Source organism: Episyrphus balteatus, chromosome 2, assembly GCF_945859705.1.
Source record: "Episyrphus balteatus chromosome 2, idEpiBalt1.1, whole genome shotgun sequence".
Taxonomy (NCBI): domain Eukaryota; kingdom Metazoa; phylum Arthropoda; class Insecta; order Diptera; family Syrphidae; genus Episyrphus; species Episyrphus balteatus.
In genome coordinates this window covers 83,354,634-83,373,765 of record NC_079135.1, presented here as the reverse complement: position 1 = coordinate 83,373,765, position 19,132 = coordinate 83,354,634, and the positions used below count along the sequence as shown (strand labels likewise).

General features: G+C 30.2%; 1 protein-coding gene across 2 annotated transcripts in view; it reads right to left on the bottom strand.

Annotated features, from left to right (window-relative positions):
* Positions 1-277: 277 nt before the first annotated feature.
* LOC129909845 (zwei Ig domain protein zig-8) overlaps positions 278-19,132 on the bottom strand; it is a 430,837-nt gene continuing 411,982 nt past the window's right edge. For both annotated transcript variants that reach the window (XM_055986959.1, XM_055986960.1), the window contains exon 8: positions 278-479. In XM_055986959.1, the coding sequence (XP_055842934.1) occupies positions 331-479 (149 nt within the window). In that variant the 3' untranslated portion in view covers positions 278-330. The remainder of the gene's footprint in view (positions 480-19,132) is intronic.

The following is a 19,132-nucleotide window of genomic DNA, read 5'->3' as shown; positions in this document are numbered from 1 at the left end:
TTTTTGTTAATTTATTTATTTTAATGTTTTTATATGTATCTATATAAATATTTCAATTATAAATTACATTAAATATAAAAAGTACTTACAACTTAAAGTTAAAAAATATATGTACGAAAAAATTGTTGTTTCTAGATTTTATGTATGTATATTATATTTTTATATTTATTTTTTTTTTTTTTTAATTTTTTCTTAAAATTTTATTTCCTATTTGTGTTTGGTTGTTGTTGCTCCATTTTTCTTAATTTTTTTTTTTCTTAGATTCTTAAACTATATATAATAATAATGATAACAGGATAGTAAATTTTACAGTGACAATTCCATTAAGGGCTATGTACTCGATAGCTTTTTGGAATTTTTCCATCGAATCTTATGATGCAATCGAAATGTTATTGCCAGGGATAACAATAGGAGTAATGTATGTGACAGTCTGCAGTTGGGGGAGACACCGCCATGATGCATTGCTGCTGGATGTTCGCCTGAAAGTATATAAAACACACACAAAATGTTATTTATTTAGCTATCCTTCTGATAAATGGATTATAGAGAATTTCTGTTTTATTAAAAGCTATTGTATGGCAATAATGGATGTTAAGGGGAATTGTTTAAGGTATACGCTTGAATCTCCAAAATGCATATAAGACAAAGCAATGGTTAAGAAATGTATTTTTCCCAGGACTTGAGCATATTGCAGTTGTTGAATTTTAATTGCAAATGCGTATAAAGTGTTTTCTCCCTTTATATTGTCTTTTACTTTTTTTTTCGAAAATAACAAAAATTAGACTGCTAATTTTTTAATCTAAATGCATAGAACTTGTTATTAAAAACTCATATCTTTAAACCAATCCTTGATTCGAGACTTAAAGAGACCTTTCTTTTGATGACTGACTCGATTAATTTCGAAGAATTTTTTTAAATTGCATTTTTTTTTTGGCAACGGGTACACATTGAATTTTTTTAAAAGATCTAATAAAAATAAATCAATAATTTTGAACTAAATGGGTAGACCTGTTCTCTTTGAACGTATACTTAAATCAGTACCTAAACCAAAACTTTTTACGAGAATTTGGTCCGCAGATATTTGCCTCCGAAAGTTAGAAAAAAATGTTTGGATGCAAATAACTCAGCAACCAGACTTTCAAGAAGCTTGTGAATAGAGCTTAAAAACCCTTTTTTTTTTTGTTTTCTCATTCGATGAATTTTGAGTAAAAATGTTTCTTTTTGACAAATTCAGATAACCTGTCTATCAGGGGCGTACACATCATTGGGGCTTCCGACACGCCAGGGCCCCGACTGGACAAAATATTTCATTTAAAAAATAAAATATTTCCTCAGGAGCCCCAAAAAATTAAATCGGTTTTTTTTTTTTAAATAAAAATTATAATATCTTTGGGCCCCAAAAATGCTACTTGAATAATCTTAGCAACCAACAAATGATACATCAAGGGCCCTAAAAAAAAAAAATAATGTGTGCAATTCACACGTGGTTTTCACTTTTACCTTAAAAAATCATTTTTCTTGCAAAAAAATCGAAAAAATCTATCTTTTTTTATTCCATCACCTTTAAATCCATTTTTTTTGTATGACAACCTATAATAATTCAGATGAAAATATCTATATCATCTACAAAAAGAGCTAGAATTTTTGGAACCCAATCAGTTTTCATCAAAAAAAGGAAAAAAAAATCAATTTTTTTCCTCTTCTCACACCTTTAAATCCATTTTTTTAAAAGAAAACTTATAATAAATTTTATACCATCTGAAAGCTTATTATTTTAACTTTTACATGACTCCTCAGTCATAACCAAACCATGTCGAAATTTTAAACTGAGATTACGGTACTTCCTACACTGGTTGCACAGATCCCCACAGGTGTTTTGAGGTATTTTTTTAAGTTTTTCAATTAAGATTGTTTACTTGTAGAGCAAGCACCGTTATGTGTCATATGTAAAATGAGAGGTTATATTATCAGCATACGTATTAAAGTTAAATAAAATTTGTATGTGCTCTAGATCAAAAGATATACCTAACGCGTTTATATCTTCTTCATATTCATGTTGTCAAAATTGTCACATCTATTTTAGTTTTCAAATTATCAAGTTTTTTTATCCAAAATCAGTTTGTCGTAAACACCACCAAAATCAACTTTTTTTTCCATCCCGTACACGTACGACAAAGTAGGCGCACGTACAACATTCCAATACTAAAAAATAAATAAAAAAATTTTCACAGTTCGTTTTTATTTATTAATTAAATCTTTAAAAAATAGTTTCTTATTACATAGAAGTAGTAGGTATTGGTTTGACTTAGAGGCTCAATTATTAAAATAAATATATCTAAAATAAAGAAAAACCAAAAAATATGACCATAAACATACAAAAAATTTTAAAAATGTCTTAACAAAAAATAAAAGTCATCCTATGAAATATGAAAGAAATAAAATAAAAATAAACCAAGTTTGGTTAAATTAATATATGGTCATAAATAAAAGTAAATTAAATAAATATCAAACTAAAGAATTTATTCTAATTTTTTGATTTGACGCTTCATAATATTCTTGGTCTGATTTAGGCATAAATATGAAAAGGCTTTTAATATCAATAATCTTATCCTTAGTTATCAGTAGGGAATAGGGCACCGTGGACTGAGAGTTTTGAGCCAGAAAGAGACAGCACTATGTTTGAGTGAGATAGGTGATTCGAAAGGTAATTAGTTTATATTTACCTGTTGTAGTGTGATACCCTAAAAACGTAAGCAACTACGACTAAAAACCGGCACCCGACGACGACAGAGAAACATTTGTTTTTGTTTGGGGTAAGAGAATGATAAGAATTCTTTTGTAGTTAATTGTGTGACGCATACCACATTTGTACGGAATGATTATTTTTTATTCAAACAAGCGGTTGAAATTTGAATTTAAATTTATTTATTTATTTTTTTTTGGGGCGAAAGAATGATAAGAATTCTCTTGTAGTTAATTGTGTGACGCATACCACATTTGTACGGTTTGATTATTATTATTCAAACAAACGGTTGTAATTTGAATTTTTGAAATGAATTTAAAAAAAAGAAAAAAAAAGATTATTGTTTATTTTTGTGGTTTCAACTTGACATTGCATAAGGCATTGGCATTGACATTGAGTATCTTACTAAGATAAGAGTTTTCAGTTTGACATTGCTTTAAGGCATTGGCATTGACATTGAATTAGATGATTAGAATTGGTTCTTTTCTGAATTATGTTGAAGCCACTGAACTGTGGGGGTGTGACGCGTTTGATTTTTTTTTTTTTTTTTTTTTTTTTTTGAGTAATTGTTTTATATTTCCCTATCGTATTGTTAAACTATAAATTTATTTTACTGTTTGATTAGTAATTCAGTCTATAAAAATCATTTGACAAACAAACACTCCAATAAGATAATTTAAAATTATTATTTCTGAAAATGTTCATCTTTTTTGCACTTGTTATTTGTAGTATAACATTACCAAATACTATACTTGGCTTTCCACTTCCGATAGGCATTGATTTGAACCAATCAAATGTTTCAAATAATCTATCGTTTGCATTGAATCTACCTAATAACGATACAGTGACAATAGGATTGTCATTTAAATTATTATCGTATTATCCAGCTGGGGTTCTTAAAAATTTGTCAAATACAGAAACTACAATCCAAAATGATGAGGGAGATCCCCTGACTACACTTAGAACAACAACAACAACATTGAAAAACGAAGAAAGTAAAATCATTACTGTGGATGAGGCAATCGAAAAATTTAGGCAAGACTTGATTAAAAAGGAGATCGAAATATCAGGCATCATTCAAAGTAAAGACATATTTTATAGGCATTTTAAATTGGAGTTCAACGATGACCAGGCGCTTACTATCAGATGTACATACGACAGTAATTATAATTTACGCACACTGAGTATTAAGTGTTATGAATATCATGAATATGAAACTGAAAGAGTGTTAAGTAATGGAGAAGTTGAACTCTTTATGAAAGAAGATCTTGAGTACAAATCGGATGTAGAATTAATAGACTTCAAAACAATGAAACAAACTTATACAATGAGTGTTTCTTAAATATTAATGTATTTTTTTTCGAAATAAAACAGAAATTTTTGAATGTAAATATAAAAGTTTTATTATTAATAAAAAATAAAAATAAATGTATACAAGTTTTTTCTATTTCTTTGCTTTTTTAATAGGTATCCAAGAGTTGTGATCAGCAGAAAATCCTAACCATTTTACAAATATTTTATCTCTTTTCTTTTGAAGAACTTTTTCAATTAAATATGTATTGGGAAATTTTGTTTTTTGTAATTCTAGTTCATAGAATCCACCTTTAATAGGGTTCCCTTGATAATCTTCTAGCAAATATGTAATTGGATTAGTGAGATTTACTTTAACTATTTTAAAAATTTCTGTTGTCCAATTGGGGGTGTACCCTTTTTCAAATACATGTTTGTATTTACTTATTCTGACAAACTCTCCAACCTTGAATTTAGGTTTTACACGTATTTTAATATAATCATAGATGTTGGTGAGTAGATGATTCTCATTTGTAGCATTAACATCAGATGGTTTCATTTTAATTGTACGATGTTTAGAATTATTATATTTTTCAGTAAGTTTTGCTATTATATTTATCCACTTATAATTGCCATTAACACTAAATTCTTTCCACATATGTGTTTTCAAGGTTCGATTGAATCGTTCAACAATTGAAGCTTTTAGATGAGTATATGTTGAATAATGATTGACATTATATTTTTCCATTAGGTTTTTAAATGTACGATTGAAAAACTCTTTGCCATCATCTGTTTGTAAATTCTTTGGCAAACGACCTTTTTTGAATATGTTTTGCAAAGCGAGAGTAACTTCGTACCCCGTTTTACTTTTAATAGGAGTAGCCCAAGCAAATTTAGAAAAAGTATCGATGACAGTGAGAAGATACTGAAAGTTTTTATTTTCTGACGAATACGGAATCATTTCCACTAGATCAGCCTGCCACAAATCATCTAACCCTTTGATAACTACTCGTCTCCTTGGAAAATTCTTACGAGTAGACTTATGAAGTTCCTCGACAACTTCTCTTTTATTCATCTTTGTTTGAAATGATAACACAATAATAAATTTTGATCTTTATGTATGTATGTTTTATAATTAAATTTTATTTGTTTATTTTAATCTCTTATACAATGCCATTATTTTTTTTGTCCTAATTAATCTATTTTCAAGCATGTAACATGCACATGTATCAGGACCATTTTGACAAAAGTTAGAAAACCATGGACAGTTTTCAAAATGGCACCCGTGATTCGAAATCTTACATGATACATTGACAAACTGTTTAAAAAAGATTATGTTCCTCAAGAATTCCTCATGGTGTTCTTCAAGAATAATTTTTTTATATTCTTCAAGAAATTTTGAGATTTCATCCACTATTATTTTATAATTAATGTTAGACATAACGTAAATATAACCTTCAAGTTCAATGTTTTCACGACAATTGATGTTGGTTCATGGAATTTTTCGTGATCTTATTAAATTCGTTTTCGAAATACTTTTTTAACTGATCTATTGCATGATCAACATATTGCTTTGTAGCTGCGTCTGATTGTTCTATTGGCTCTTGAAGGTTTTGCATTCGTTTCCAGTTTATATTAAAATCATTATTTTCTGTCTTAAGAAAACCTTCTCCAGGTGGTCCAGGTGGTCCTGGTGGTCCAGGTAAACCCTGCTTCCCCTCTACACCAGGAGGACCTTTTTCTCCTCTAGGTCCAGTAGGTGCAGCTCTATGTGAATATCGGCCAAACTTATCAACAGTCATTTTTTTGTTGCTTATTCAATAATATTGGATTCTTTTAGTTCTTCAACAATTGAAACAATTTCGTTAGTGTGATTACTGTGTCCAGCTTGCTGTGAAGCAATAAGAAGTCTAATTCTATCTACCAACTCATTGGGGTCATCCCAGTATATATAGTCTTTCTTGAAATTTGAAAATCGCATGAGACCACTTCCTGAAACCGATTGTTGCTGTGGTGATGATGCTGATATAGGTGATAATGATTGTGTTGCATTATCTAATTTAAACAATTTTTGTATTATTGATTTATATTTATATCCACGATTTCCATGTATTTGATTTCGTGAATCATATCCTTTTCTATGCGCATTTGTATCTTTTAATATGGTTTCATAGTTCTTTAAATCTGATGGAGTGAAAGTGTCTTCTTTAGGGTTTTTCTTAAATATAAGTTCATACAATCCATTTGTTCCCTTATAAGTATTGTTTTTAATTTTAATATTATTTTTATCAAGAATACTTAATTCTCCGTTACCGATATACCATTTCCCATTTTTAAAATATACACCATACGTTTTATCAAGCGCATTGGATTTATTTATAATTAAATCTTTATATTCTGGTGGTAGTTGGTGAAGTTGCTCTTGTGATAACCGTTCTATAAATCTGTTATGTTTTCCGTTCTTTTTCATTGACGAAGAGGATAACAAGTCATCCATTGTAGAGGTAGTGTTAGGTGTTTTGAAGCCATCTGAGAGAAGATTTTGTTTTAAAAGATCAATATGTTCAGACTCATCTACCGAGTTTAGTTTTATTTTTTTTGGATTTTCCTTATCCTCTTTTTGGTGAGATTTTTTTACCAATTCATTTAATGGTTCAGTGATAGGTTTCAGAGATTCCTCAATTTGAGTTTCGTAAGCTGCTTTATTAATTTTAAGAGCTCTATATTTCTTTCTTAAAGCATCGGTTGTTTTAATCAACTCTTCTGTTATTTTTATATCTGTATTAAGCATATTAATTGTCTTTATTTTTTTCTCTCAAACAACAGGTGAATAAACTTCGTAGTTGCTGGATAAACCGTTCGAAGGGTCTTAGACTAAACTTAATATTAAGGTTGCTAGATTCAAATGACGAATATTTTGTTTCGAGTTTGTTTGATTCACCTTGTACTGATATAATTTCTTCGACAAACTGTTCTGTATTGCTTTTATATATCATTACTACAGTGATATTAAAAAATGTTTATAAACTCGTCTCTTAACTGCTTTTTTACTGTTCCCCACAACTGAGTTAAACTGTTATAAAATCGTCTTTTAACCGGTTTTTACTGCTCTCACAACTGAGATAAACTGCTTAGCTGCTTTTTTACTGTTCCCCACAACTGAGTTAAACTGTTATAAACTCGTCTTTTAACCGGTTTTTACTGCTCTCACAACTGAGATAAACTGCTTAGTTTTTATTAACTGGTTTGTACTGTTCTCGTTGAACATTGACATACATATGACATGATTAATATAAATAAAATCAAATTTATACCTTAAGGAAACAGTCAAAGCCTTTTCTATAACGACCTTCGTTTAAAGGACTGTCCTTTTCGATTACCATAAATCCGAAACTTGTATTCCAACACTCTGCACATACATTTTGAAATGATTTAAATGTCATATCTGAATTTACATGATCATTGTAAATATGCTTTAAATTCATCTCGTCTTGTTTGAAGATGATGAGAAAATTTGCATTATCTCGAATTAAGTGTTTTGGAATTCTGGTATACGTTTGACATAAGTAAAAACTATCAATGTGATGATGTCGACCCATACTAAAGTATTCTCGCACTGTGTCTTGTTTTTCACAGGCAATATCATCAAAAATAAATATAGAATTTGGTTTAGCCTCTTCAGGTGGTATAACATCACTGTTATTAGAAAAAGTAAAAAAACCCATATTTTTTATTGGTTTTATAACTTTACTTAAAAATGTATACTTTGGTTGATGTAGGGATTTAGAATATAAGTAAACATTTTCGAATTTTAACCCGTTGGGGTGTAGTAGTAAGCTCATCATGACATTAGTTTTTCCACAGTTTGAAGGTCCAGTAATTAAACCTCTTATACTATTTGGAAATAATTCACTGTGTTTTTTCCTGACTTTGGAAGTTTTAGTAAATTCTACATTTTCCACTGGTAATCGGCATGCTTGTTTAACAAAACGCATTATGATGAAAACTAAACAATTTCCTATAAAATTGATGTATATATTTAAAAAAGTGTCATACAGCGTAGGGTCATTCTTTCGCTAACATATCTAAATATACTTAAAATGTTGGATTATTCAAAAAAATCACGCATTCAATCCAATATAAGAAAGGGGGGAGGTTTATTAAACACATTAATAAACAAACTCCCTATTGAACTACATCTACCAGGTTATCAATACTGTGGACCCGGAACAAAACTACAGGAACGTTTAGCTCGAGGAGATTCTGGGATTAATTTTCTTGATCAAGCGTGCAAAGAGCATGATATATCTTATTCAAAATTCAAAAATACCTCTGATCGACATATAGCTGATAAGATTTTAACTGAAAAGGCCTGGCAACGTGTTAAATCAACAGACGCTAATATATCTGAGCGAGTAAATGCACTTTTAGTTACTAACCTTATGAAGGGGAAAGTAAAATTAGGTATGGGTTGCTCGAATTTAAAAAATAAAACGACTAAGCGGAGAATTAAAAAAAAAGATAAAATGAAATCTAAAAAAATAAAAAAAAAAGACAAAATGAAATCTAAACAACTCACATTTAAGAGACTGATTAAAATGATAGAAAATAATCTTAAGAAGCGTAAGAAGTCTTCATGTTTAGAAAAAACTATTAAAACAGCAATATCATCTGCTAAAAAATCAGTTAGTAAAAACAATACTAATATTAAAATACCAAGAGTTATACCAGTACCGAAAGTTGGTGGAGCTATTCCCTTTCTCCTTCCTCTATTCGCTGGGTTATCTGCTCTTGGAGCTTTATCAGGTGGAGTTGCAGGAGTAGCTAAATCCGTCAACGATATTAATATTGCTAAAAAAGCGCTCGAGGAAAAACAACGTCACAATCTAAAAATGGAATCTATTGCAGTTGGACATGGTTTATACCTTAAACCTTATAATAAAGGATTTGGACTTTATTTACAGCCTCAGACAAAAAACTTCTAACCTCGTTACCCAATCGTGCATTAAATGAAAAAGATTTAACAAATTTTGCTGTAAAGTATATTCCAAATTTTCGAGGTGTATTCATGCGTGACAGTTTACCAAAAAGTAGGCCAAAGAAAAATGAATGTGGAATTGTTAATCTTGATTCCTCAAATAGTTCAGGAACACATTGGGTAGCGTATTTTAAAAATGGTAGGCAAATAGAATATTTTGATAGCTTTGGAAATCTTCAACCACCTGTCGAGATTATAAATTATTTAGGTGAAAACATTAACTACAATTATACACAATATCAAAGTTATAACTCTTTTAATTGTGGACATTTATGTTTAAAATTTTTATGTGACAACTATTTTAAATAAATAAAGATGTTTAAGTACATATAATTTCATTGCATTTTTTATCATCATGTCGTTGACACTTACACTCAGCGGGAGAACTTCGAATTTATCTGTCGAATATTTTCCTCCTATAAACTTAGATCAAGATTATGTTTGTGGTTTAATTGATTTTCATTCGTATAATGCTATACCGAATATTGACGAACGTAATAACTTATTCCATGTAGGGAACATAGAAATTGAAATTCCCCCTGGAACATATGAAATCGGGGCTATTCAAGAATATATTCAGGAAGAGTTAATAAATAGAAATTCTGTGACAGTAGTCCGTTTACAGGCAAAAAGTAACACAATGAAATGTGAAATCAGTGCAAACGAGTTGATTTTTTTTAATAAAGAAAGAAGTATTGGAAGCTTATTGGGTTTCCAAAGAACTATTCTTACTGAGGATGAATTACATACATCAGAATTGCCTGTTGATATAAACAAGGTTAACGTAATACGAGTAGAATGTAATATAATTTCAGGTTCTTATATAAATAACACTCGTTCGCATACAATACATGAGTTTTCACCTGAAACAGGAGCAGGGTATAAAATCACTGAAGTTCCAAAAAATGTGATCTATTTACCAGTGAATGTCAAACGAATAAGTACACTAACTTTGAAACTTGTAGACCAGGACGGAGATTTAGTAAATTTTAGAGGAGAAAGAATAACAATTCGATTGCATCTAACCCCATTACAAAAATAATGTTAATCTATAATAATATAACAGACACCAAAGATAATCATTCAATTAGTTTATCTAAAGCTACAAGACTGTCAAGACCAAAATTATCGCCCGAAAACAAAACGTATCTTGTTCAATTAGGTTTTAAACTTAAATAAAATCAAAATGAATGACATTTTAAACATAACAAATGCACCTAGCTATGACAACAGTATAACAAAAATCGAGTATCATAGTTATTCGCCATTTCTTCAATCATTTGGTCTGAGTGATGAAATTCGTATACCTATACAACAACAGGACTTGTGCATTTTACCTAGTGAAAGCTACATTTATCTAGAGGGTAGTCTAACAAAAGATGATGGTACTTTCTCTACAGCAAAATTAACTAATAATGCTGTAGCCTTTCTCTTCGAGGAAATACATTATGAACTCAATGGGGTAGACATTGAGAACAACAAAAACGTAGGCATCACAACAACATTAAAAAATTACGTATCTTTGAATGAAAATGAAAGCAAAATATTAGAAAATGCATCATGGTTTCTAAATACAAACACATCATCAACTGGTACTTTTAATTTCTGCATACCTCTAAAAAATCTTTTAGGATTTGCAGAAGACTATAAGAAAATCATAACAAATGCACGACATGAATTAATTCTAATTCGTACGCGTACTAATGATAATGCTTACTATATAAAAGATGGAAAAGATAACGAAGAATTAAAACTTTCAATTTTTAAATTACAATGGAGAGTTCCTCATGTAACCTTATCCGATTCTAATAAGTTAACATTATTAAAACAAATACAAACAAAAACGATTCAAATTCACTTTCGAAATTGGGAAATGTATGAATATTAGGGTGGGTCAAAAAAATCGAAATTTTTTTTTTTGATTTGGTACTCCGAAAAATCGATTGCTAGACCCCTCTAGAATATACACACCAAATATGAGCTCTTTATATTAATGGGAAGGTCCTCCGCTTTGCAATTTTCCATTTTTACATCAAGCTTCTACTAAAAAAAAAATAATTTTTTTATTAATTGACTTTTTAGCAAATTTCTTTTCATATTCTTGTAGGAAATTGAACGCTCTACAAAAAAGGCCTTATACACTTTTTTCGTTTATCTAACCGTTGAATAGATATTTGAGGTCCAAAAATCGAGAAAATCTTTAAAAATTCGTTTTTTGTTCTTAATTTTGTAACAAATTGAAAAATTATAATGATCAAACGCGCAAGACATATTCCTGTTGGAAATTGATTGCTCCACAAAAAAGGTCTTATTAACTTTTTTCATTAATCTAACCATTCTAAAGATATTCGAGGTCAAAGTTAAAAAAAAATATAAAAACATTTTATATTTTTAAAAAATTTCTAATTCACTGAAACTTCATTATTTTCAAATTAGCAAGATATATTCTTGTAGGGGCTTAAACGTTCTACAAAAAATTCCTTGGAATGAAATTGATTGCTTTAACCGTTTAGAAGATGTTCGTATCCAAACCAATGCTCACTGATTTCAATAGTTTTCTTATGACCCGTATGCATTGCGATTTGGATACGAATATCTTCTAAACGGTTAAAGCAATCAATTTCATTCCAAGGAATTTTTTGTAGAACGTTTAAGCCCCTACAAGAATATATCTTGCTAATTTGAAAATAATGAAGTTTCAGTGAATTAGAAATTTTTTAAAAATATAAAATGTTTTTATATTTTTTTTTAACTTTGACCTCGAATATCTTTAGAATGGTTAGATTAATGAAAAAAGTTAATAAGACCTTTTTTGTGGAGCAATCAATTTCCAACAAGAATATGTCTTGCGCGTTTGATCATTATAATTTTTCAATTTGTTACAAAATTAAGAACAAAAAACGAATTTTTAAAGATTTTCTCGATTTTTGGACCTCAAATATCTATTCAACGGTTAGATAAACGAAAAAAGTGTATAAGGCCTTTTTTGTAGAGCGTTCAATTTCCTACAAGAATATGAAAAGAAATTTGCTAAAAAGTCAATTAACAAAAAAATTATTTTTTTTTTGTAGAAGCTTGATGTAAAAATGGAAAATTGCAAAGCGGAGGACCTTCCCATTAATATAAAGAGCTCATATTTGGTGTGTATATTCTAGAGGGGTCTAGCAATCGATTTTTCGGAGTACCAAATCAAAAAAAAAATTTTCGATTTTTTTGACCCACCCTAATGAATATCCAACACTACCCACCACAACTGATCATGTATGGACTGTCAAAACTTCAAGTCAACTTGAGAAGCCAAGATATGTTATTATTGCTCTACAAACTGATAGAAAAAATCAAAAAAATAAAGACTGTAGCAAATTTGATCATTGCGATATAAGTAATGCAAAATTACATTTAAATTCTGAATATTATCCTCGTGAAGATTTAAATCTTAAATTTAAATTAGATAGATATGCCGTTCTCTATGATATGTACAGTAAATTTCAAGAATCTTACTACCAAAAGCAACCACATCCTCTATTATCGCGACAAGATTTTAAGGACTTGGCGCCGATTATAGTATTTGATTGTTCTAGACAAAATGAATCAATTAAAACTGGACCTGTGGATGTAAAAATTGAGTTAAAAACTAATGTTGCGATCCCAGCTTCAACATCAGCATATTGTCTGATTCTTCATGATCGTATAATTGAATATAACCCTTTAACTGGAGAAGTTCAAAAACTTACTTAAATTGAATGTATTGACTTATAAGCTTGTCAGTACTTAGAGTGAATTTATCGAGAACATACCTACTTATTATCTTTACTATGAATATTTTTATTGTTGACTTTCAAGGCTTTGGAGTATTCAATAAAGACTTTATTTTGAAAGAACTAGCAATACTGAATAATGGATATCATCATCATTTCATTGTTACACCACCGTGTAATTTAAGTGTGCTTCCTCTGTCACTTAAAAAACAGGCTTATTGGTTGTATAATAATTATCATAGTTTAAGCTGGAATGGAGGAAGTATCAATTTCACAGAAGTAAAAACTAGTCTTCGAAACAATATCCGCAATGGTACCGTCTATGTTAAAGGAGTAGAGAAAGCACAATGGTTAAGAGAACTACTTAATAATGAAAATGTAGAAGTCAAAAACGTAGAAGACTTTTTTAGCTGTCCAAATTTGAAAGAACTCAAAAGAATTTATCCTGATCAAATTAAATGTCAAAGTCATGCAAAATGTTGTGCACTTCAAAATGTTTACCTTTTAAGTAAGTTCCTAATGAATGAAAAGCATTGTATTCCTTTATAAATAAAACAAAAAAATTAAATAAAGTTATATATTGTTTTATTATTTCAAAAAAAGTTTTAGAAGCTTTGAGCATTGTTGGAAATTGAAAATCAACTTTTATAATATCCATAAGGTAAAGAACTATGGTCTTCCAAAAATCGACGCTTTTCTGCTCTGACTTTGTATGTTTTTGATTCTGGAATGGTGATAACTTGATGCCCTTCAGTTCTCCGAATGTTATTTGATCTTACTATTATTCTGTTTTTATCTTCTAGTGAGGGAGAATTATTTAATACAGCATTCTTAATTGAATCAAAGTTAACTATTTGGGAAGAATCATGATCCATACAAAACCCTTTAACCTTGCAGACATATTCTTCAGTATTAGTATTGGTACTAAATACTTTAAAAGAATAATTTTTGGGGCCACCACTCACAAACTCAGTTATGTAGCTTCCAATACCATAACTTTCAAGTTCGTCTGTCATGTCTCCTATAAATGTACCTGTAGATGGTTGATATTCTTCTGGAGAGCTTACATATATAACAGAATCGGTGTCATAGTAGAGAACTCTTTCCTCTAAACTCTCTAAATAGCTGTAGAGTTTTAGACGAGCTAGAGTGGTGGTAAAAGCAGCAATACAAACATTGACTGTCGATAAAGAGTCTAGTGCTTCTTCTTTCATTTCAAAGTTGACTACAATGTTTTCTTGATTAATCGGAAAAACATGCTCCACCTCTGTCGATGGATGTGTAAATAGATGAAATAAAGTTGAAGGAATGTTCAAAATGATTGTTTGAATTTGATTTTCATTCTGTCCAAACTTTCCCCAAAATGAATTCAATATCAATTTAGCCAAAGATCTCTTACCAGGATTGTTACAAATTTCAGAATACTCCAACTGAATATTTTCTTTTGCAAAAAAATCGTCAATATATTTTAACTTTTCATGTTCAGATGAACATTCGCTTGGCCATCCTGATGCTTCCTGTTTAATTTTGAGAAATTTGTTCATCATAGAGGTGAAAAGACCATCAGAATTCGTTTCTGAGTTATATTCCACTACTTCATATTCCCATATTTCAATAACGGTGAGTAAAATATACCCTTTTTGAACTGCTTTCATTACTTCATCTATTACCCATGTTCCAATTAAGGCTCTTTCCTCATTGGAATGAGTGCAAATTGGGTTTAAATTTTTTTCATCGCTACAACTTCTGCATAAAGAGAACATTAATTTATTGTTTTGTTTAATAGGTAGTACAGGGTGAAGAAGGTGCTCTGGAGGAAGAACTTTACATTTTACAATTCCATTCATATGTTGTAGTTTTGTTGCTGTACAGTTAGCATCACCATATACATGAATTTTAGGATGACCAATTGGAAATTTACCAGTTTTGCACACCCATGGATACAGAGAACAAATGTCAATATATTGTATTTTTTCACCTTCCTTACATTTATAATAATTAAATGAGTTCCCAGTGCGTCCACCGTAAAAAGCATCACGGGGAATCAATGGTGCGTTTTGAATAAGTTCATGGTTCTTAAGAAAATTTAATTCTTTCTTATTTAATTTCTTAAGAATATTTTGAAATTCACAAGACCACATTTCTATAACTTCGTAATTAAACTTTCTTAATCGCTCAGTTTTAGCTATTGTTCTTTCATACCTTTGATTTAACGTTTCTGTTGCATTTTCAAACAAAGGAGTATCACGTTGGTGTTTTAAACAAAGAGGATGACCGTGAACGTAACACCCATGAAATTCGAAAATTTGGTTTGTTTCTTTACAAAATCCATCAACTTTTACTCCATTTATAACCTCTTCTCTCCCCTTAAATGCATGCTTAATGTTAATGTTTCTTTTTTTTTCTTCCCAAATTAACCATTGAATTGCTTGAACGGATTGATTATCTACGCATCTGTACCCTTTCTTAGGTATCAACCCAATAGTGTCTGGCTTCAGAAAGTTTCGTCTGAAAAGAAGATTACATGCTGATGCGATAGTTATAGCTTCTAAAAACGGTTCAACATTGCTTTGGCTGAGAAACAATTTTCTAAATCTTAAGCAAGCTCCTGTTAATATTCTAACATCACTCTTACAGTATTCTACAATTTCATGTTCCATATCAAAAATATAGTTTTTATGCTCTGAATACCATTTCAAAAAGATATCACGTTCCTCTGTTTTCATTGTGTCAGGGCTATAAAACTCCAATGCTGGCAATTTTCCCACATACTTTTCATTTTCCTTTGTGTTAAATAAATACGGAAAGTAACCTTTTTTGAGAACTGAAGGTAAATCAAAGGCTTTTGGAAGTTTCGATAAAGCCATTGGAAAGTAATTTATTGAGTCGATGAATTTTACATTACTAAGATACATTGCCAATATTTTTGTTCCTCGCATAATCAGTTCAGGGCTTAATTGAGTTTTTTTTAAAATGTAATGCAAAATGAACTGATGGTCGTAGGCTTGACCATTATGAGCAATTACAATTACTTTGTTAAATATTTTTCTTACTTTAAGCACATGTTGAAGAAATTTGGGTATAATCTCATCTCCTTTCAATATATTTGTTGACAACTTACAAATTTGACAAAAATACAAATCTTCATTCTCTATACATTGATCACATTTCTGTTGAAATACGCACAAATTTGGTTCATGTTCTTTAATTGGATACATTTTTGCTCCCTCTTCATCTTTATAGCCTATGACACTTTCTTGACGACACTCAAGATCATAAAATATATACAATATACTTTTAAGACTAGGTTTTTTTGTGTTGGGGAGAATGTAACATAAATGCCCTTTTGATACATGGTTTTGGCAATTCTTGCAAAAGAACTCATCACAAACATGATCTCGTGCGCCTCCATAGCATTTCAAGCACAGATGACATTTTTTTAGCTGTTCACAAATAGATTTTCCTGAAGATTTTGACATTTTGTGATTGTCATAGCAATAAGTTCCTTTAAACCTTCGATTACAGTCAGAACATTCAATTTCTTTTTTTGTCTCTGGACATATTGGAAACTGACGGCATTGAGTACAAATTTTTTTGCACGAGTGATGATCAATTTTAGTGTTGTACGGTTTATGACAAATTTCACAATAATATGAACAGCAAAATGCAGCAGTTAAAGACGTTATTACGTTGAAATGATTATTAAAATATATTAAATTTATCTTTTTATCAGAATTAGGAACCCCTTCATATATAACTTTTCGCCCCTTAGTCCTATATTCATAGACCGTTATCTTGTAGTCTTTTAAATGGTTTTGAAATAATTTCAGTTCTTCTATACCACAACCAGATGATGGTATGTTGATTTCCATTTCTTTTAAAAGTTCAAGTGTTCGACTTGTTTGTATTTTTCCAATGTCTCTTCTTACTTTTCTGAAATTAACATCGCTGTCAGCATAAGCTTTTCCTACAATCAAAGCTCGAGGTAGACATAAATTATCTTTATTTTGTATGCATATTATTCCTTTTCGATTGAGGCATTCTTCTTCAAAACTATTATACATTTGTGATGATTTCTTGCCAGTTCCAACAGGCATCTTCACCGAAGTTACTGACAAGCTGAAAGTGTCGGTGCTAATGCCTTGAGAATTGCTTTGAAATATTTTACTTATCATTTCCCATACATCATGAAAACTCAGTTCAGAACAGTTTTTAAAATTTACCCAACCACTACCACGGCTGTTTGAAAATCCTTCCCCACTAAAAGTTACTCCTACCTTATCTTCAGGACTAAGATCTTTAATGGTTAATCTTAATATATCCTCTATGGCGTCTTTTATCCAAGTAGTTGGCTCTTCTTGAGGCGGAACTGGATTTATAGTGAATTGAACCTTCCGCGCCTTCAAATTGAACCTCTTGACTTGGGTCTCAAAATCAGTCAATATTCTGAAACGCTGAAAAATCAATAAAGAAACCCCCACAAAAATCAATAAAGAAAAGCAAACATGAAATCCAAGAAAAAGAAAAAACATTTTTTTAATTTCTTTTTTATTTAAAAAACATTTTTATTTAAAAAACATTTTTTGTGAATTTAACAAATTATTTTGATCATCAAAAAATAAGTTTGGGTTAATTAATACCTCCTCTTGATGTTTTTGTTTCCGAGTTCTTTGTCGATGAGAGCTTTGTAGTTGCTGTTGTTGTTGTTGCTGTTGTTGTTGTTGGATTTGCTGAGCGTGATCCGATGTAGATGCCACTTCATCCATGTTAAGAGGTTGCAATTGTAGTTGAGGTAGTTGTTGTTGTTGTTGTTGTTGGGGTGCAACTTCTTGTTCTTCCTCCAGTTCCTCTTCAAACTCTTGTTTTACATGGAAATCCACCTGGAACGAAGAGTTTCCGAACGGGGCCACCACCTCAAAGTAACATTTAGGCATATTCGATATGTCCTCATCGGAAAACTTCTCGTTGTATCTTTGTGGTAGATAAGGTATGCAATGTTCCAACTCAAGCATGATCTGCTCCCCAAAGTTGCCAAAAGTCCTCTTGGCTGATGTAATAGGAAAACGATTCTTCATAGGCATTTTTGATAAACTGCAAATAGGTTTACGCTCTTTGCCTGCCTTACACCCAGCTTTAAGTGACTTAATAAAAGACATTTTTAATTTTTTCTTTAAACTTTTAAAACAAAAGACGCTTTTGACAGAATTTCTTGAAGTGAATTGACACAACAAGAACCTACAGCTTTTATACCCTCGATTCTTAATTTCTGGATAAAAATTAGAATCATAATTCCAGCTGAATTTTATCTATAACAACGGAAATTGTGGTAGTGGCAAAACAACGGAAATTATGTTTTTTATAAAACAATGGATGTTGTGTTTTTTTATTATTCTCATTTTAAAAATAAATATGAGAAGCCCTATAATTCGAAAAAAACAAAACAAAATTCCTATAATTCTGAAATCTGAAAAAGAAGTGAAAATAGAACCAGAACCTGAAAAAAGAAGTGAGTGAAATAAAACGAAAACCTGAAAAAACACAACAACATATGACAACAACAACAAAAAAAAAAAAAACAAAAAATCAAATTTTTTTAAATTTTAAAATTTTTATTTATATGTAATATATAAATTTTATTTTATATTTTGTATGACTTCATAAAGCGTCTCCAAGTTTATAGTGGGAGGGGGTTCCACGTCGAACCCATCCCTTACAGCTAGCAGGTATAGCTGCTTTGCTCCGTGATGTAGCGCTATGATTGAAATTATCTGAGGATCCTCCCTCAGTTCTGCGAGCCCCTTCCGGAGCTCCGTCTGGAGCTCCATATGCTCCCAGCATTGTTTCGAGTACGCTTCTAAGAAGTTTTCTAAAGTCGTCATCTTAATGAAACTGATGCATGTCATAAAATCTCAAGAGTATTTATATGAAAATTCTAACGTAAAACAATTTTTAAAATTTCAATATCATCGGACATTGCGGTTTTACATTCTCATTTTTTATTATTCAAATATTCTTTTATCAATTAACTTGAAAACAATTAGTATTATTATTTGATATTTTTCTTTTGAAAAATTTAAATATCAACGGATATTGTGGTTTTACATTTTTCATTTTTAAAAAGCATTTTTTCATAAAACTGATAAGCAGTATGCTCTTTGAATTTAATAATTTTGTTCTTAATTGACTTGAGAAGTGTTCATGCTTTTTGAGATAAAATACTCCCCAAAAAAAAAAAAAAAAAAAAAAAAAAAAAAAAAGATTATTTGTTCTTAAAAATATTAAACAGATGTCTTCTAAATTATT